At 43.2% G+C, this 21,784-nt stretch overlaps 1 protein-coding gene across 1 annotated transcript in view; it reads right to left on the minus strand.

The window, feature by feature from the left end:
- Positions 1 to 776: 776 nt before the first annotated feature.
- The window catches only part of fgf5 (fibroblast growth factor 5), a 35,281-nt gene continuing 14,273 nt past the window's right edge, over positions 777 to 21,784 (minus strand). Inside the window, exon 3 of the mRNA XM_034169608.1 lies at positions 777 to 1,742. Within this exon, the coding sequence (XP_034025499.1) occupies positions 1,377 to 1,742 (366 nt within the window). The 3' untranslated portion in view covers positions 777 to 1,376. The remainder of the gene's footprint in view (positions 1,743 to 21,784) is intronic.

Consider the following 21,784-nt stretch of genomic DNA (forward strand, 5'->3'; position numbering starts at 1 on the left):
AAAGTTCTCCAGATTCTCTGAATCTTCTGATTATATTATGAACTGTAGATGATGGAATCACTAAATTCCTTGCAATTGAACGTTGAGAAACATTCTTCTTAAACTGTTGGACTATTTTTTTCATGCAGTTGTTCACAAAGTGGTGATGCTCACCCCATCTTTGCTTGTGAATGGCTGAGCATTTTGGGGATGCTCCTTTTATACCCAATCATGACATTCACCTATTTCCAATTAACCTGTTCACCTGTGGAATGTTCCAAACAGGTTTTCTTTGAGCATCCATCAACTTTCCCAGTCTTTTGTTGCCAGTGTCCCAGCTTTTTTGAAATGTGTTGCAGGCATCCATTTCAAAATAAGTAAATATTTGTACAAAAACAAAAAAGTTTATCAGTTTGAACATTAAATATCTTGTCTTTGTGGTGTATAAAATTCAATATAGGTTTAAGAGGATTTGCAAATCATTGTATTCTGTTTTTATTTACATTTCACACAATGTCCCAACTTCATTGGCATTGGGGTTGTATATCAAACAAAACTGCAAAAAACTGGTAATTTTAAAATGAAATTTACAGTCGTTATGGGTTATACAGACACAAATGAAGTCTTGTTGTCTATGTTTTTTTTAACCGGCCAAATTCCAACCCCAATTACATCAATAAAAAAAAAAGAAAAAAACTGAGCTTGGAGTGACAATTTATTATTATGTATCAATCAATGCTTCTACCATAAATCGTAGTGATATTTTACACATATCTGCCCCAATGTCTGAGGTGATCTGGGTGAAACACTGTGAAGTTGTGACTCTGGTTGTCTTTAATGACAGCCAGTTTCTATAATGACACTGTTGATGGAGAGTTTTGTCCTTGATCCCTCACAGCCACCCAGAAGGAGCAGGATGCTGGTGGAGAACCAGTCCTCATGTGCAGGACAGTTCTTGTAAATCTGTTTGTTAAAGGGTGGAGATATTCAGAACCTAAGACAAGAATCAACCACCTCCTGGATCCAGATCGCTCTCACCATCAACACTAAGTTGTATAGACACGCCTACAGTTCTTTAAATAAAGGATGTTATTTTTGAGTTATTGACAAAGAAAAATATGTATCAAAATGTAACATGTTCTTCTGAAGTACACATCATGTTTCATGAAAAACACTTCAGTAATTTTAAGTAGACCAGCAAAGACTTCAGCTCCTCGGCAGAAGTAATTAAAAGTTTTGCATCATTAGCTCGTGTTGAAGGAAAACCCGGGAACGAGCTTCAGCTTCAACAAACTCAACAGTCACATGTGAGTCCGTTAAAAAAAATATTTTTTTTAAATCACACTTCGGAGACCCGGAATGTTCTGAGCACATTAAACGTCCAAACCCTTGGACACTTATCCAAACCGATACTTGGGCCAGTACTTCACTTGTCTCCGTCTTTGCGCCATTTCTGCCTGGACGCTGAGCTTCACCTGGGGAATTCTGGGCGGAGTAGGGGCTTTCTGTCTGTCCTTGCTCCTGTCTGTGATGGTGAAGCCACGTTCACTCATATGGAGGAGGCTGACCCTGGGCAAGAAGTGTGTGGAGACGTGTTGGGATTTGACCCGTGGGCTGGAGCCCATTTTCGCCTTCCCTCGCTTGTTGAGGGCCACGAACCACTCGCGGCCAGTCCTGTGGTTCATGTGGATTACTGAGGCGTACGTGTTGTAGCTGTTCTCCTGAAAACGCTCCCTGAACTTGCAGTCCTCTGTGAACTTTTCCTAGAAAGAAGGAAAATAAAGGCATCAAACAGGAGAAAGCAAGAACTCTTCACCGTACACAAAGACCTCCATGCAGTTATCAATCAATCAATCAACTTTTTTCTTGTATAGCGCCAAATCACAACAAACAGTTGCCCCAAGGCGCTCCACATTGCAAGGCAAGGCCATACAATAATTATGAAACACAGTCTACGTCTAAAGCAACATAACCAAGGGATGGTCCAGGGTCACCCGATCCAGCCCTAACTATAAGCCTTAGCGAAAAGGAAAGTTTTAAGCCTAATCTTAAAAGTAGAGAGGGTATCTGTCTCCCTGATCTGAATTGGGAGCTGGTTCCACAGGAGAGGAGCCTGAAAGCTGAAGGCTCTGCCTCCCATTCTACTCTTACAAACCCTAGGAACTACAAGTAAGCCCGCAGTCTGAGAGCGAAGCGCTCTAATGGGGTAATATGGTACTATGAGGTCCCTAAGATAAGATGGGACCTGATTATTCAAAACCTTATAAGTAAGAAGAAGAATTTTAAATTCTATTCTAGCATTAACAGGAAGCCAATGAAGGGAGGCCAACACGGGTGAGATATGCTCTCTCCTGCTAGTCCCCGTCAGTACTCTAGCTGCAGCATTCTGAACCAACTGAAGGCTTTTTAGGGAACTTTTAGGACAACCTGATAATAATGAATTACAATAGTCCAGCCTAGAGGAAACAAATGCATGAATTAGTTTTTCAGCATCACTCTGAGACAAGACCTTTCTGATTTTAGAGATATTGCGTAAATGCAAAAAGGCAGTCCTACATATTTGTTTAATATGCGCTTTGAATGACATATCCTGATCAAAAATAACTCCAAGATTTCTCACAGTATTACTAGAGATCAGGGAAATGCCATCCAGAGTAACGATCTGGTTAGACACCATGCTTCTAAGATTTGTGGGGCCAAGTACAATAACTTCAGTTTTATCTGAGTTTAAAAGCAGGAAATTAGAGGTCATCCATGTCTTTATGTCTGTAAGACAATCCTGCAGTTTAGCTAATTGGTGCGTATCCTCTGGCTTCATGGATAGATAAAGCTGGGTATCATCTGCGTAACAATGAAAATTTAAGCAATACCGTCTAATAATACTGCCCAAGGGAAGCATGTATAAAGTGAATAAAATTGGTCCTAGCACAGAACCTTGTGGAACTCCATAATTAACTTTAGTCTGTGAAGAAGATTCCCCATTTACATGAACAAACTGTAATCTATTAGACAAATATGATTCAAACCACCGCAGCGCAATGCCTTTAATACCTATGACATGCTCTAATCTCTGTAATAAAATTTTATGGTCAACAGTATCAAAAGCAGCACTGAGGTCCAACAGAACAAGCACAGAGATAAGTCCACTGTCCGAAGCCATAAGAAGATCATTTGTAACCTTCACTAATGCTGTTTCTGTACTATGATGAATTCTAAAACCTGACTGAAACTCTTCAAATAGACCATTCCTCTGCAGGTGATCAGTTAGCTGTTTTACAACTACCCTCTCAAGAATCTTTGAGAGAAAAGGAAGGTTGGAGATTGGCCTATAATTAGCTAAGATAGCTGGGTCAAGTGATGGCTTTTTAAGTAATGGTTTAATTACTGCCACCTTAAAGGCCTGTGGTACATAACCAACTAACAAAGATAGATTGATCATATTTAAGATTGAAGCATTAAATAATGGTAGGACTTCCTTGAGCAGCCTGGCAGGAATGGGGTCTAATAAGCATGTTGATGGTTTGGATGAAGTAACTAATGAAAATAACTCAGACAGAACAATCGGAGAGAAAGAGTCTAACCAAATACCGGCATCACTGAAAGCAGCCAAAGATAACGATACATCTTTGGGATGGTTATGAGTAATTTTTTCTCTAATAGTCAAAATTTTGTTAGCAAAGAATGTCATGAAGTCATTACTAGTTAAAGTTAATGGAATACTCAGCTCAATAGAGCTCTGACTCTTTGTCAGCCTGGCTACAGTGCTGAAAAGAAACCTGGGGTTGTTCTTATTTTCTTCAATTAGTGATGAGTAGAAAGATGTCCTAGCTTCACGAAGGGCTTTCTTATAGAGCAACAAACTCTTTTTCCAGGCTAAGTGAAGATCTTCTAAATTAGTGAGACGCCATTTCCTCTCCAACTTACGGGTTATCTGCTTTAAGCTACGAGTTTGTGAGTTATACCACGGAGTCAGACACTTCTGATTTAAAGCTCTCTTTTTCAGAGGAGCTACAGCATCCAAAGTTGTCTTCAATGAGGATGTAAAACTATTGACAAGATACTCTAACTCCCTTACAGAGTTTAGGTAGCTACTCTGCTCTGTGTTGGTATATGACATTAGAGAACATAAAGAAGGAATCATATCCTTAAACCTAGTTACAGCGCTTTCTGAAAGACTTCTAGTGTAATGAAACTTATTCCCCACTGCAGGGTAGTCCATCAGGGTAAATGTAAATGTTATTAAAAAATGATCAGACAAAAGGGAGTTTTCAGGGAATACTGTTAAGTCTTCTATTTCCATACCATAAGTCAGAACAAGATCTAAAATATGATTAAAGTGGTGGGTGGACTCATTTACTTTTTGAGCAAAGCCGATAGAGTCTAATAATAGATTAAATGCAGTGTTGAGGCTGTCATTCTCAGCATCTGTGTGGATGTTAAAATCGCCCACTATAATTATCTTATCTGAGCTAAGCACTAAGTCAGACAAAAGGTCTGAAAATTCACAGAGAAACTCACAGTAACGACCAGGTGGACGATAGATAATAACAAATAAAACTGGTTTTTGGGACTTCCAATTTGGATGGACAAGACTAAGATACAAGCTTTCAAATGAATTAAAGCTCTGTCTAGGTTTTTGATTAATTAATAAGCTGGAATGGAAGATTGCTGCTAATCCTCCGCCCCGGCCCGTGCTACGAGCATTCTGACAGTTAGTGTGACTCGGGGGTGTTGACTCATTTAAACTAACATATTCATCCTGCTGTAACCAGGTTTCTGTTAGGCAGAATAAATCAATATGTTGATCAATTATTATATCATTTACCAACAGGGACTTAGAAGAAAGAGACCTAATGTTTAATAGACCACATTTAACTGTTTTAGTCTGTGGTGCAATTGAAGGTGCTATATTATTTTTCTTTTTGAATTTTTATGCTTAAATAGATTTTTGCTAGTTATTGGTGGTCTGGGAGCAGGCACCATCTCTACGGGGATGGGGTAATAGGGGGATGGCAGGGGGAGAGAAGCTGCAGAGAGGTGTATAAGACCACAGCTCTGCCTCCTGGTCCCAACGCTAGACAGTCACAGTTTGGAGGATCCCAAAAAATTGGCCAGATTTCTAGAAATGAGAGCTGCTCCCTCTAAAGTGGGATGGATGCCGTCTCTCCTAACAAGACCAGGTTTTCCCCAGAAGCTTTGCCAATTATCAGTGAAGCCCACCTCATTTTTTGGACACCACTCAGACAGCCAGCAATTCAAGGAGAACATGCGGCTAAACATGTCACTCCCGGTCTGATTGGGGAGGGGCCCAGAGAAAACAACAGAGTCCGACATTGTTTTTGCAAAGTTACACACCGATTCAATGTTAATTTTAGTGACCTCCGATTGGCGTAACCGAGTTATGTGACTTTAGACCTGGTATTGCTCCATGTGGACAAGCAGGACTGTTGCCTTCCCTTGCAACAGCTTGTTGCTGCATACAAACGGTCTGGGTGATGAAAAATGGAACATGAGATCAACAGGTGGATTGTCAGCAGGAACTCAAGTGTGAAGACGAAACCATGTTTGAAGGTTGACCAGTCAATGATCTTCACACGGTCATCATGACCTTTTTGTTTGTTACTTAACATCGGTGTCAAATAAACCAAAATGACTTTCCTTGACAGGGTGGACTCACCCAGTCTCTAAGGCTTTCATAATCTCATGAGGGATGATGAGATCGACCATGACAGGGAGAAGGTCGCTGGGGCGGGAAGAGTTGACTAAGTTTCAAACAGATCCAATTCAATGATGTCGTTTTGTCAAGAACTATAAAACTCTAGTTTTTCTTGATTGAAACATCCACCAGCCCATGGAGGAAGTGTGTGTGTGTGTGTGTGTGTGTGTGTGTGTGTGTGTGTGTGTGTGTGTGTGTGTGTGTGTGTGTGTGTGTGTGTGTGTGCGTGCGTGCTGGGGGGGGTTATGATTACATCTGTATGTTTCAGATGGGAAAGTCAAAAAGTGTTTAACGGCCCATCATAATGAAATTTTCTGAACAGGCATCACCTGGGTCGAGATGGATTTGAGAAAATGTGGTTGAAAAACTGAATCCTTTTCAAAATTGTTTTCATCTCTAAGTGCTTCAGCATTGTAACTCCACATTTTCCAATGCCCAAAATGATGGAGGCATGAAATGTCTGGTTTTGTCCACAAACAAGTCATAATTCAGTAAAACCCATGAGCTCTAGCATCTGTTGGGGAGTGAGGTTTACTGGCGACCATATGCAAAGTGACTCCTGCTGGCCTCACACGGTAATGACTCTGACGATCACTCATTCAGGTCAGATCTGGGAGCGTTCCTGGTACCGCCAAATCCACGACAATAAGGAACCATTCGGGGTCCTGGATTGCAACCACCTAGGCAGTCAACCAGTCCATCCCCAACTCTGGGAAGTAACATCAGTCTGTTGAAGCTGGGAGAAACATGGGCATCCTCGTGGTCTTCTGCAGCCACCAGGGTCTCCAGAGAAATGCAACACATGGCCAAAATGTTGTACCTGGTGTTCCTGCACAATGCAGGTGACTGTTTGGCACAAAGTCATTCCTGTTGCACCCAGGGACACTTCAAAGAGATATAGTCCTAAATACATCAGTTGTTGCCCAAGTTAACTGGTTAGCAAGAATCACAACGATACACAAGTATAGGAAACACCAAAAGATTTTGATCTTCGTTATCCAGCAAAGATATTGACATCACCAAACACCTCCGTCCTGTGACCCTGTGACTCCACAAACTCCTCCTAGGCAAACTCAAAAGGTTGAAGACCCAGAGACATGGCCGTCCCTAAACCTCATGATCACCATCATAGTAAAATGCAGCAGCGAGACCTTGAGCTTCAGAAGCTTCCAAATTATACAAAAATGCTTTTGACCATGTTTTGTGTTTATTTTTAAAAGACAGAACGTTAGGTTTGATGGACAGAAGAGGACAGAGAGGTGCTGCAGGGTCCAACAACACTCTGTGTGGTCTGAGGGGTAAAAAGTAAAACTGTTGGTTGTTCAGCTATTTTGTTGGTGGAATATTGTACAATACACCACAATCTGCAATCAGAATATGACTTTATCAAAATCCAACGTTTTAGGTTCAGCTTCTCAAATGAGACGCATGTGAATGTTCCTAAAAATATCTTGGGTGGGAAACTCGAACACGTACCCAGGGATGCCTGCTTCCTCGCTGCAGACATTCTAAAACAACACAAAGTGTTCTGGTTTGGTGAAAAGTGCAACATAGCAGAAAATTACAGCATTTGGTAAACATGCCAGTCACAGGAGAGCGCGCCACGATGCAAATGCTAAAGTCATCTAAAGCCAGCGACGGACGGAGCCTTCTGGCTGTTGTTTTAAAGCTAATTGGAAAAATGCACGGACTCCGGGGTGGCTTCATGGAACTGTGTTAGCAGTCAGGGAACGACACATTTGGAAACAGATCTAGTGGTGCGTGTCTGAATGTGCACACAAGCATGCCGCGCACGCACTCGGAGCAGAAACAGACTTCGCTCCCTGCTGGGTTCGACTGGATTTAAAAGCGGCAGCGGATTCCAAAGATTGTATTGTTAAAATCATAATGCTTGTACAGCTGTTTAACCTGGCTGCTGCTCTGCACCATTGGTCACACTCTTTGACAAGGACCTTTCCCATGATCCCCGGGGTGAGCTGGGCTCAGGGCACCGCGGGAAAGATACCAATGATAACACTTTACTTTTATTCTAATGCACTAATGCTCCATTTAAATTACACATACAAATATAGAAATGTATGTGTACAAGTTCTTGTCATAATTATCGGGACATGCGTGTTTAAAGTACAGAAACAGAATGTAAATGAACCAGTTTAGTATGAAAATCAAAGGTATTGATCTTCATCAACAACAACAGCTTTTATATGGTAAATGGACTGCATTTATATAGCACTTTTCCATCTGCATCAGATGCTCAAAGTGCTTTACATTAATGCTTCACCTTGACCCCGATGTCAGGGTGCTGCCGTGGTCACTACACACTGAGAGCAACTAGGAGATTAAGGACCTTGCCCAAGGGCCCTTAGTGACTTAATGATGGCTCTTAGTGACTGAACAGTCCCCCCTAAAAATCGGTCCGCCCTGCCCTCACCGCATGCATCATTTTGGATCTCAGCAGTGTCATTTCTGAGCATCACCAGCGTTTCTGCAATTATCACCCCATTTCTGCTTAAAACTGCACTCCAGTCATCATCAATCTCAGCGACCGATATCTGTTTAAGGTGCTGTCAGAGGTATTAGGGTTCATGCCAGGAAATGGCTGGACACAAATGTTTTACTCAGACACAAATGAGATTCGTTCAAAGCGATTTACTGAGAGAACAAGCAGGGTTCTGTACACAAAGAGGCAGTCCAAAATCAGCAAGAGTAACAGAATCATGAGGCAGAGGTGTGGTCCAAAAAACAAGCAGGAAATTCACAAAAACACAGCAAGACAAATACTACAGAGAAAGGACGGGAAGCAAAGGCAGAAAACATAACTATCTGGTGGGGAAGACAGGGTCAAGAGAGGGTTAAATACAGAGAGTGATGAGGAACAGGTGTGCAGGAAAGATCCAAAGCAGGGCGTGGAAAACAGAAAGGGAACCGGTAAGGTTAGTTCTTATGCTGCGTTTATACATAATGATGACAAGTCACGAATGCCACGAAGTACACATTCTTGGCCGCTGATCACGAATGTGATGATTCGGGGTAGAGGCGTCAGGTGTCCTCAGGAACTGGTGCAACCTGTTACCACACGTTACGATTAATGGCACATGTTGCTGGAGAATTATCAGGAACCATTACGCACGGTCAAGAATAGTGTTCTGTGTTGTTGCGCGCTATTGCGCGTAACAGCGCATCGTTAAGTTCTGTCACGTTGTGAACGAGGTGAATTGTCTCCACACACACACACCCATATTCATCCAACCGAATTCAGATCGCTTCAGTTTTTCAGAAGAACTTTGTGACTGCATGCATAGTTTAGCTCTGTGCCATGGAGTGGCGCAGAGAGGAGGAGGAGGACAGAGACAGATGTGTGGCTTCATACGATGCAGCAGGGTTTAATTGTGCGCACGCTTCTTCCTCCGCCGGACTGGAGGAGGTGCAGAGATTTCTGGCTGCACGTGAGGCTCCTCTCACTCCTCTGGCTCAGACTCATTCTCCCGCTCATCGGTTACAACAGCAGGTGGAACACCTGCAGAAGCATCCTGAGGAGCTTCAGCAGGAACTGTGGAACGACATGTGGAGCCAAGTTTAATTGTGCGCACGTGACAGAAAACTGATTTGTCGTGGCGCGCAGTGAAATGTGATACCGCGTTACAAGTCGTGTCAAAACTTGACAGTTTCCGTGTCACTTCGTAATAAGGCGTGACAGTTTGGGTTCCAAGAACCATCACAGGAACCACTACAAACGTTGTCACGTTCTATTAAGGATCACTACTCATCAAGACGGATCAACACGCTCAGTTGCGACCTCCACAACGTGAGACGAAATGAGGGTGGTGTGTGACATTCGTGAAAGATTTTTTGACAGGCAAAAACATGCTCCACGAATATCAAGAATATCACACACCAACACGCACTACTACCTATTCAGATGCATTAAGTCACATTAAGAATGTCAGGAATGACAGAAAAATGACATTTGTAACGCGTCTTGGTTATGTGTAAACGCACCTTTACTTGTGTGAAGTTCCTTAAGGCAACTTTGTTGTGATTTGGGACTATATAAATGAAAATAAACTGAAATAAATTGAAAACCGCACACCACCAAGCACCTAAGTGACAGAGAACAGGAAGCAGTGAAACAAAGTCCAAGCAGAAAAATAAGGGACAAACATAACCCACAACACATGATAAAATCCCCAATCCTGACAAGAGCCAGAGCTTCCTGTTTTAATTATAACACTGATGTATCTTTAAATTGAGTCCATTGTTGTCCATGTCGTTAGCATTAATAATGACGGCATCTCATGTCGCCACCTATAGTCTGCCACTATAAACATGCTGCCATGTTAGTTTTTATTCCTCAAATATGAGTGCAGCATTGCGGGTGCCCACCCACATTCCAATACCATATCAGAGAATGACTACGTTTACATGCCGTTAATTCGGGATAAGGTCAATATTTCGGTTTCTGAATCATTAGGAATAACCCGTTTACATGCTTAAGCAGACAGAGTTACTCCTGTATACATGGTGACTGGTATCATTTGGAATATCCCCATCTAAACAGTGACGCATGGACAGCGTCCAGACGCACGGACAGCGTCCAGACGCACGGAGAACGTCATGACGCAAATATGCGTCATTTCCATTTCTTCTTCCTCTTTCTACCGTCAATAAAAACATTATTTTCATGTCTTTCATGATACTAATGAAGTATTCGGTTTCCTCCTCGCTCCAAAAGTGTGGTGCTGTGCTGCCGCGTCTGGATTTCGCCATACTTGTTTACCTCTGCTTTTGTGGTGTCCGGTGGGTTGCGCACGCCGCATACAAGTAGTTGCCGTACTCAAAAGACCAAGATTCCTTGCGGATAGGACATGCGCAGAACACAAAATAATGTTCCTTTCTATGGGGATATTCCGATGCGTGTTTATATGACCTGATATTTGGGTTAGAAAAGGAGTAACCCAGGGGTCATATTCGGGTTTTTAAAAACCAGAATATGAGCATATTCGGGTTTTTGCAGGTGTTTACATGGCCATGCACAACCAGGTTATTGCTAATATTCCGGTTATGAAAGGGTTATTGGCTGAATAGTAGAGAAGCTTGAATCTAACTATGGAAACCACCTGGACAACTGAGAGCCTACACAGAAACATTATTGGCTGAATGTAAACGTAGTCAATGTTGGAGCTGAAATGAATACGTTTCAAAAACATTTTTCTGATGCAGACACTCAAAGCACTTTACAAAGCCGTTGCTGATGCCTCTCAGTCAGGTCATCACTGAATATGAGAATTGGTTCTCAATAGATTTTTTTAATTTATTTTTTAAATAAAGATTAAGAAACTTGAATATCTGAGAGGGATGCAGAGTACAGCCTCTACCTCTTCATATCAAAGGAAACTAGCTAAGGTGATTTGGCCATCTGGTGAGGATGTCCCCTGGTCATCTCCCTAGGGAGGTCTTCCAGGCACAACCAACTGGGGGCAGTTCCCGGGGAAGACCTAGGACATGCTGGAAGGATTATATTTCCTAGCTGGTATGGAAATGTCTCAACATCCCCCAGGAAGAGTTGGTAAACTTGGCCAAGGATGGGGGAATATGGTGTGAGGTGCTTGGTCTACCATTGGACGGTGACAGAAAATGAATGAATGAAGGAATAAATAAAATCACTTGGGGAATAAGGACCTTGTGCAGTGGCTAATACTCTCTCACATCTGCATTGTGTTGTGTTGACTCCTCCCACTCGGATGCAAACGTACGATCTCAGGCATGGGAGGTGGACGCGCTAACCAGAAGGCCAAAAACCTGGGCTCGGGCCCTGTGGCCAGACAGTCCTATTAGTTGTTGGGGAGTGAGGTTTAGTGACTACTATTGCACAGTGACACCTGCTGGCCTCCGTCACACTTGCTCAACGGACTGACGGGATCAAACCATCACTTCCTATACCATGCTAAAAAATAATAACTACTTATCAATTAATTTGGCATTGAAAAGATCACTTTTATAGACATGTTGCCTGTAGGGGGCGTCGTTTCTCTTTGGTTTCTTACTTTGAAGCAGATCCGAGTCTGTGACCGATGTTAGTATGTCACAGGTTCATCTCAGCATTTCAAGCTGGCAGGACTGAGAGAAAACAGATCTCATATACAAACCACTGAACCACCTGCTCCACTTCAAACACATGAACTCCAACCTGTCTTACAACCATTAAACCCATATAACTTTTAGCACCAAATTATTCCAGAACAAAAACAAACGGACATAAATAAGCCGCTCTTCGATGCCATTAAAACGCTAAACGAGCTTGTTGTTGTCATTGTGCATTCGTGTCTCCTTTGCTCACTCTATTTACTCAACAGATACAGGTGACCTTTCACCTTTCTGAAGATTATGTTTGCGATGGCGTGCTGAGTAGGTCGGGCGATGTCATGTGCATCTGTCTTCCCATCCGTTATTCGGGCAATAAACTGCCCCTGTGAAAACATACACATGTTAAAGAGGACAGATGATGCAACCAGATAAGGTTCAGGGTGTCACTCGACACCGCACCATGAGGCCCAGCTCTGTCCGGGGGAATTCTGCTGCTGGCGTTTAGATCCACCTCAAATCATCACCGAGGTTAAACTCTAAGGTGCAGCTGGAAGTACAGATTGGAGTTTTACTTGTACAAATATTTTTCAGAGGCAGAGAAGCTCCGCGGGCAAAAATAACCCCAGACAACAGCGAGACGAGCCAGAGGAGTTTATCACGGCGCAAAAAGTGGCAAAGCAAGAAAAGACAAACACTCAAATATTGACATATTTAAAGTTACATGTTAAGTCTCATTTATTTAAAAAAAAATACTTGCAAATGCAAAAAGGATGTGAATCTCCTCAGGAGTTTCAGCAGAAATATGGCAATGATGACAATGGAGTCAAAGGTCAACGAAATCATGAGGAGCCACTGTCGGGGGCGAATTATTTAGTAACACTGGATGTCGGATCAATATTCTGTATTTTGACCGTCTCTTCCTGTTTGTGTCATAATCCCATCTGCACACAAATCACAATATTTAAGAAAAAAACAACACTGTGGCTTCAGTTCAGAAACGACAAATTCTGACCACTGCGGAGGAGGCGTGGTCTATACGTGTACAGCTTTAGATGCAGTGCCACTTCTTACCGCCACCAACACAGTTGGGTGGAGGTTATGTTTTCATCCATTTGTTTGTTTGTTTGTGAACAGCCTGTAACCACAATTTTTCATGTCGTTATGAAATTTTTACAGAGGATTCTTATCCTGATAGACAAGAACTGATTCAATTTTCAAGGTCATAGGTCAAAGTCAAGAAAAATCTTGGAATATTGGAAAAATCTGTAATGTGGATCATGTTATGTTACCTGATGCAGACTGATGATTAGTGGAACAGAAGCAGGCTACACCTTAAGTAGGTTGACTCAGAGCTTTACGGAAGCTTGTCAAGACCTCCATATAAGTGAACATTCTAATAACATTCTCCAACCTTTTTAAGTTCTGAAATTGACATATATATCTCTGTATTGTGAAGTTGTCTATATTAACTGTCCATTAGCAAATTTCAATTACTGAAGCTGTTCAAAAGATGAAATACAATCATACTATTTCTAATAAAAACATTCCTGTCTGTGTTTATGAACTAAGGCTTCTCAGTAACAATAACACAAAGAAGTTGTTTAACACTATAACATGAACACTTTAACATGAATTGACAGCACATCAATCACATTTCTTTCTTCTTTTTTTTTTTTTTACTATGAAGGTGGGGTAGACTGCCCAATCCTTCAGCTGAGTGAGGGGTGTATTCTGCCCCTTGTGCCACTCAGACAGCCAAGGAGTACCTGCTAACTAGTAACAAAGTCCTTCAGGTACTCTGGCACTGTTCTCTCTCTCTCGCTGGGTATCTTCTTGGCTCAGGACTGCTAGGCTGCCCAGCGATAGGTCCAGCAGACCTGGGAACTGCTGTGGGTGGCTCTGCTGCAGTCGGGTCAGGTGGGGTCTCAGTTGAGTTTCCTGATGCTTCTGGAGCCACAGGTGTGATTGCGACGGAGCACCCCACTAGGGGTTTCAATCAGGTAAGATCTTGGTGTGTTAGCTGGTTTCAACCCTGTTCCTCTCTCTTTTGTGTCTGACACCCAGACATGATCTCCTGCACGGAGCCGAGGCAGAGGGTAAGTATTGTGTTGTCTGTTGTAGTTCAGTTGTTGTTTTCTTTTGTTTTCTTTCTCTTCCCGTCTCATTCGCCCCAGGTCAGTCCACTCTGGTTGAAGTGAGGATGGAACGGTAGGGAGAGTTGTTCGGATGCGTCTGCCCATGAGTAGTTCAGCTGGGCTGTGCCCATTGGAAAGGGGGGTCGCTCGATAAGCCATAAGGGCCAAGTATGGGTCTGGCTCTTTCTGTAGCAGTCTTAACTGTTCTGACTGCGCGTTCAGCTTCTCCGTTGCTTTGGGGAAACCCTGGGCTTGATGTGATATGTTCAAATGTCCATTCTTTTGCAAACTGGCTGAAAAGGTCAGAGGAAAACTGCGGCCCATTGTCACTTCTTACAGTAGAAGGGATCCCATGATGGGAGAAAATAGATTTGAGGTGGTTAATAACTGCTGCTGATGTTGTATTAGACAGTTTAGCCACTTCCACATAGCGGGAAAAATAGTCAACCACTAAGAGGTACTGATGGTTATTCCACTTGAACAGATCTGTTCCTAGGACCTCCCACGGTCTCTCTGGGAAGTCAGAGGGAATCAGTGGCTCTTTGTGGTGGCTTCTCTCTCGTGCACAGGTGTCACACAAATCCACAAGGTTCTTGAGCTGAGTGCTTAGTCCTGGCCACCAGATGGCTTGTCTGGCTCTCTCGCGACACTTAACGATGCCGAGATGGCCCACATGCAGTTTCTCCAGTATCTCATGTTGCAGTGTTTTGGGTATGACCAGTCTTTTATTTCTGAGTAGCAGGCCTTTTTCCACAGTTAACTCTCCAGCGAAGGGTGCATACTGGTGGCATCTCCCATCCAGTGCAAACTTGTCAGGCCAACCTTTGTGACAGTATTTCTTTACCTGTCTCAGTATTTCGTCTCTGTCTTGATGTTCTTTTATTTCCTGCAGCCTCTTCTCTGTGGCAGGCAAGCTATCCATCACCATGTTGACGTACAAGTTCAACTCTGTCTCAAGTTTGGTGTCTTTCATTTCTTTCTGAGGTGCTCTCGACAGGATGTCTGCCGTGGCCATGTTTTTCCCGGGTACATGAGAGATTGTGTATCTGTATCACATTAGTCTCATGCATAGTCTTTGTATTCTTGGAGGTAGTTCGTTTAAGTCTTTCGACCCCAACAGGGGAACAAGTGATTTGTGATCGGTTTCAATATGGAAGGCTATGCCTACCAAAAAGTTGGACAAGCGTTCGCATACCCATGTCGTAGCTAGCGCCTCCTTTTTGATCTGGGCATATCTTCTTTCTGTGTCGCTTAGGGCACGTGAAGCGTACGCCACTGGCTTCAGTGTGTCATCCTCTTGCTGCTGTAGTAGGACTGCTCCCAGTGCATAAGAGGATGAGTCTGCAGACACGTCTGTATGTGCTTGTGTGTTGTACAGTGCCATAACAGGTGTGGTGCTCAACCCATTTTTAATGCTGTCAAAAGCCTGCTGCTGGGCGTGTCCCCATGTCCATGTGTTTCTCTCCTGCAGAAGATCTCGCAGTGGCTGTGTCTTCGCTGCTAACTGAGGTATGTATTTCCCAAGGTGATTTGCCATACCTAGGAAACGTCTCACCCCGCTGACATCTCTTGGCTCCTCCATGGCAGTCACAGCTTTACCCTTGTTTGGGTCTGCTTGAACTCCCTCAGCATCAATGATTTGGCCTAGAAATTTAACTGAGTCCCTAGAGAATTCACATTTTTCTGCTTTCAATGTGATCCCTTCTCCTCAAGTCTCTTCAGCACCTTCCACAGGCGTTCATCATGGCATTCCTGTGTCTCTCCATACACAAGAACATCATCCATCTGACATACCACGCCCTCCAAGCCTTCCAGTATGTGGGACATCCTGCGCTGATAGTATTCTGGTGCGGATGAAATGCCAAAACAAAGGCGGTTATGTTTGCCTTCGGGACTGGAACCATACCTGCACACCAGTCAGTAGGATGTTCCACTCTGGAAATGACACCTAGGTCTTCCATGCGCTTCAACTCTTTTTTGACTTTAGACATGAGTGGTAGTGGTATGCGTCTTGGTGTTGAGAGGGAGTATGGCTTCGCGTCTGGTTTGAGCTCAATTTTGTATTCCCCCTCCATTCTTCCCAGACCGCTGAACAACTGTGGGAACTGTTCGGTAACAGTTTTTGGGCAGAACGTGGCGTCAATTCTGGCTACAAGTCCCAATGCTACACTTGCAGTGTGGTCCAGTAATCCTGACTTCAGTCCTGACACAACATACACGGGTGATTCTTAGACTACGGGCACTTATTATGTCCCTTGATCATATTGTATGAAAAACAGAAAAAAGGGGAAATTTCACACTTTTATAGTTATCTTTACAATGAAAGTGTGTTAAGAAATTTGTTCTAGTAGTCTATGATGACTTTTTCACCTTTTTTCAGCATTATTATATGCAAATATTGCTGTTTTGTGCTTGTCCCACACCCAGACTTTTGATTTTCAATGATAAAAATGAATGGTAAAGAAACGTTTCTAATCTTTATAATGTTTTAAAATATCTCTGAATAAAATATCAGTAAAATAATCAAAACATAATTGGGGTATTCAATGTCATACAACTGTTGTGATTTTTTTAAACAAGATGTAGTTGTCCCACACTACTGCCGTAATTTCCACCACAACACTGTAATGTCTCTTTAAACAGTTTGTATGAAAGATTGTTTGCGTAGTTTCTATGGAGATAAACAGTGACATCAGAGCACATGTATATAGTGCCAAATCACAACAGTTGCCCCAAGGCGCTTTATATTGTAAGGCAATGGTGTAGTGGAAATTACATTTACAAGGCCAATAGTGCCCGTAGTTAAAGAATCACCCACACATCTTGCAGGCTAATGTTGTTCTGGCGGCTACCTGTCAGTGTGGCTGTGAATTTCCCCTTAACTGAGAGACGGTTCATACCTGCTCCATATAACACTTTGTCAACCCTCTGTAATGGTGGAAAGGCTTTATATGCGGTGTACTCTGCTTCTGGAATGACTGTGACGTCTGCTCCCGTGTCTATTTTTAGCTGTGTGCTGTGATCATTGATCTTTACTTCCGTAATCCATTCATTTTCTGAGTTTTCTGAGTTGACTATGCCAACATATGCTGTGTCTTCTTCGTTAGTTGCATCGTCAGGCATGGTTTCTATTTCACTCACTGCTCTGCTCTTGCACACCCTTGTGAAGTGCCCTCTTTTGTTGCAATTTTCTTCACGCGCTGGACACTGTTGTTTGCTATGGGCAGCTACTCTCCCGCATCGGTAGCATGCATTGTTCTCCATTGCAAGCTGTTGCTTTGGAGGAATGGTTTTGTTTTTAAACTGCATGCGCGGTCTGTCTTGGTTTTTCGGGTATGATTTCTGGTAGAACCGGGCACTGTCTATGTTTGCACCATTTTCAGCTTTGAAGTTCAATTTCATGAGCTCCTGCTGTTTTTTGACTTGCACGCGTCACTGCTCTGTCTAGCATTAGCTCAGCGTCTATCTGAAGTTGCTCGGATAGCTTTTTGTCTCGCAGCCCCACAACGAGTCTGTCCTGTATCATCTCATCGTGTAAGGCGCCATAGCCACAGTGTTCTGCTAAACAGTAAAGTGCAGTGATAAAATTATCTACTGTCTCTCCGCTTTCTTGGTGTCTTTGGTTGAACTTTGCACGTTCGAATATCACATTCCTTCTCACTACGAAGTGTTGTTCAAGTCGGTTAATTACCTCAGCATAATCTTCCTGCTCTTCCTCTGTTAGAGCTAGGGATGTTATGACGTCCTCGATGTCCTCTCCCATAATGTAAATTAAGGTATTTACCTGGTTCTCCTCCGGCTGTTCATCGAGCTGTGATGCTATCCTGTATCTTTCAAACCTTTTCCTCCACTTTGGCCATTCCTCTGGCTTCAAGACATCGAATTTTGGTGGCGGGGGGATCTGAAGCCGTTCCATGTTTGCTCCTCTCCTCCACCGCTAACAGGCTGTTTGGTTCTTCTCTGGCTACTTTGCACGCTGCTCCCTTGCTCCTTTCTCCTCACAATCTTTTTAAAAGTTGACCAAATTGTCACTGTCCATCTCTAACACACTTCTGACACCATGTTATGTTACCTGATGCAGACTGATGATTAGTAGAACAGAAGCAGGCTACACCTTAAGTAGGTTGACTCAGAGCTTTACTGAAGCTTGTCAAGACCTCCATACAAGTGAACATTCTAATAACATTCTCCAACCTCCAGGGGGCAGTAACAACTATTCCTATCAGTTACTTCCTAACAGATCAGATCAGGATCAAACTTTGTCAGTCGATAAAGGATACCATCCTACATAATGCTGTTAAATATGAAAGAAATTAGATCTTTTTTGGCAAATTTGTTCAATGTTAAAGGACTGGGATTTTTCCAATTTTCCAAGATTTTTCTTGACTTTGACCTTTGACCTATCATCTTGAAAACCGAATCTGTTCTTGCCTATTAGGATATGAATCCTCTGTAAAACGTTCATAACGATATGTGAACAATTGGCTGTTCACCATCAGACAAACAAACAAACAGGTGTGAAAACAACTTCCACCCAACTTTGTTGTCAGAAATAAACATCCAGGCCGGTGTCGCAGACCGAATGGTCCGCCCCTAAAAATTGGTCTGCCTTTTGCATATGCGCATGGGTCATTGTGGACCACAGCAGCATGTCTGAGATGGCGTTTCTTCACCCAAAGCAATCAAATGGATTAACGGGATTATTAACCATCAGATGATGAAGTTAAAACCTCTTAAATCATTCTGAACTCAGTTTTAAGCAGAAATGAGGCTGTTTTAAGCAGAAACTCAGTGAAATTCTGTGACGCTTTGAAATGACCAATGCGCAGTGAATGTGTCAGCTAGCAGCTCATTTAGCCGCGGCGCTCTGATTGCTTCAGCCACCTTTTATGATGAAATAATGCCGAATTTTGTAGACATGATTGTTGTACAAAAGCTTCAGATATCTGTCACTGAGATAGATGATGACTGGAGTGCAGTTTGAAGCAGAAACAAAGTGTTAATCCGTGAACCGCATCAATGGGGGGACCGATTTTTAGTGGGACCATTCAGTTGGAGACACCGGCTAAGAGGAGGAAACCTCGTCTGAACTAGAAATAAGAGAGCAAGAGGTCTTAGAGGTATTGTTGTGTGGGCCGCTGAAGAGGAGGTACTGCTGGCCCACCACCACCAGAGGGCACCCTGCCTGGAGTGCGGGCTCCAGGCACAAGAGGGCGCTGCCGCCTCACAGGAGCAGCCAGGGGTGACAGCTGTCACCAATCATCTGATCTTCAGTGGTATATCAGCAAGATGACATCTCCACCTCTTTGCCGAGATATCGCTCTACCGAGGAGGTAACGTTCTCAGCTGACTGTGAATATCTGTTGCTTGTGTGTCTTCGACAGCAGATATTCTGTTTCCTTTTTCCGACGAGAGGTGGAGGTGGTTTTCCACCATACGTGTTGCTGGGTGCAGACGCACCCACATCTAACTGTTTTTGTTCCTCGCCAGCAGTACCAGATCCGACAAGCGGAGGCAGTGGCCACCTGGGAGTTCGGGACTTGGTGGCTCCAGTATTCCCAAGGTTCGGTGGCGGAGGAAATCGTGTGATTCCGGTTCTGCTTTGGACAGACGTCTTTTATCTTCGAGCCTGCCCACACAACACATTTTTGTGAATTGACTCCATTGACTATTATTGTAATCTGCTGTGTTTGTTGTGCTTATTCACAACAGTAAAGTGTTGTTATTTGACTTCCTCCATTGTCCGTTCATTTGCGCCCCCTGTTGTGGGTCCGTGTTCCTACACTTTCACAACAGGTATTTTATGAATTCATTTTGTGAAATCTTGATGCGTTTCTAGCCATGACGTATAGATTCAAAATTGCAAAATAAGCTTTTTAAGATACTTTTTAAAAGACACTTTTACTATCGTTTTAAATATTTATTCATTTTTTAGACCTGTGTCCATGTTGTAGGTGTGTCTGTGATATCTTGCCACGGTGCAACAGATCACAAAACTCACAGCTCGGATCGGATCATTTTTACAGATAATGAATAAATTACAAAGGCAACAAAGTGTGCAATGTTTAAAATAAAACAGAACACCATCTCACTCTGCACTGAAATGTAAGGCACAACTCGCTGCACCTCACGTACTTCCTGGCTGCGTCGAGACTTCCTGATCATGCACATCACTTATAAATAGGTTACTTGTCCCACTGAGCTCAGTGGACCACCCGCCACCACTGCCCCACCAGCCCCTCAGCTGAGGATGCAACAAGGAATGCTCGGTGCACGCACTCCATCCTCAGCTCTTGCACTATCAGAGTGATTCTTTCTGGGTTTGGACCCTGACATGCGCTGAGCCTACACCAGGCTGCAGTCTAGTGTAGCTGACCTACACCAGGCTGAGGTCTGAACACAAAACGACACCTTTAACATGTCCTTTCACACGAACGCACAACTGCTTTGAGTTCACTGTAACTCTGCATCGAGATTTACACAATTATTCCTCTAAAAGCAAGTCACTGTGACAATCAATCTGTATTCCACTACAATTTAAACTTTGTAATTAATATGCAATTCCTATGTGTGCAGAACCATAGGGGGTGCTCTGTAGGGACTGACTATGGTCCATTGCACCAGTAATACCTTGACAAAGACTTTGAATGTCAAGGTGGGACACAAGGTCTATCTGGCGTACATTGGGCACATTTGGAGTCTAATTGTGCCGAATCTCTGAAACCTTGAGTATGTGATATCTTGATGAAGACTTTGTGTATCAAAATAAAACTTGGTAAAAAGACTGCATTCATATGGCGCTTTTACAGTGATGACTCACATACCGATGTCATGGCACTGCCATGCAAATGGATAATCTGCAAACCAGGAGCAATTTAGGAATTTAGGATTGTGCTCAATGGCCCTTACCGACTTTGTGATATAATGTGGGCTTGATACCGACTTTGTGATATAATTTGGGTTTGAACTGAGGACCCGCTGGTCACAAGCTCACAGCATTAACCACTTGATCATTAGCTCCCCATTAGCTATAGAAGGTTACCTCACTAAGACACTATTCAGACTGCAGTTGGCAATCCATCTTGAACCAGATTCAGGCCTAATCCAGTTCTATCTGGATAAGTTTTTTTTTTCTGAATGTTAGCCACACAAATACAATTTAAGACTGATTGTTTTCCAAGAGGTGGGTTGAGCCGAATTCGCCGAGATCTCCGGGCAGACGTTGCTAGGATTCAGCGAGCTCAGGGATCATGACGTCAAACTTCCTGACTACATCCATGCAGGTACAGCATCCTCTTTCCACTGATGCGGAATTCAGTGATGCTGCGATGCTGACGATGGCAAACAAGCTCCTTTCTCTGTGTGGGCTTCTTGCCAAGAAAATCCACCAGGTGAGTTTTCTTCCATGTGTCAAGCATACCTGCACTGTCATGTCCAGATCCACACTCTTGCACTCACTTCCAGACACCTCTCTTCCGGCTTGTATCAGATTGAGTTTGGACATGTGTGTAGGATGACCCGGATTTGGAAAAAAAAAAAAGGTCTGAATGCTATCTGGCAAGAAAACAATTCAGATTGAATCCAGCTTGTGCCAGATTGCTAATGCCAGTCTGACTGAGGCCCGAAACCTCAGACGAGATTGACGTTGGTCATTAAATCTATTTATGGACACTGTCGTCTCAAGGATTGCTGATAATAACTGCTCATCCAACATGTGTGCAGCCAATCCGGATCCAGATCTGGTGGATTGTGAGACTTTATCAGAGACATACACGCTAATCCTGCTTTAGTTTTCTCTTATGATCCCAGTCTGTGTCGTTTTCGGTTTCCATGTGGAGTAAATCTTGTTTGGAATGTGAACCTGTTTCCC

This window comes from Thalassophryne amazonica, chromosome 5 (assembly GCF_902500255.1).
Source record: "Thalassophryne amazonica chromosome 5, fThaAma1.1, whole genome shotgun sequence".
Taxonomy (NCBI): domain Eukaryota; kingdom Metazoa; phylum Chordata; class Actinopteri; order Batrachoidiformes; family Batrachoididae; genus Thalassophryne; species Thalassophryne amazonica.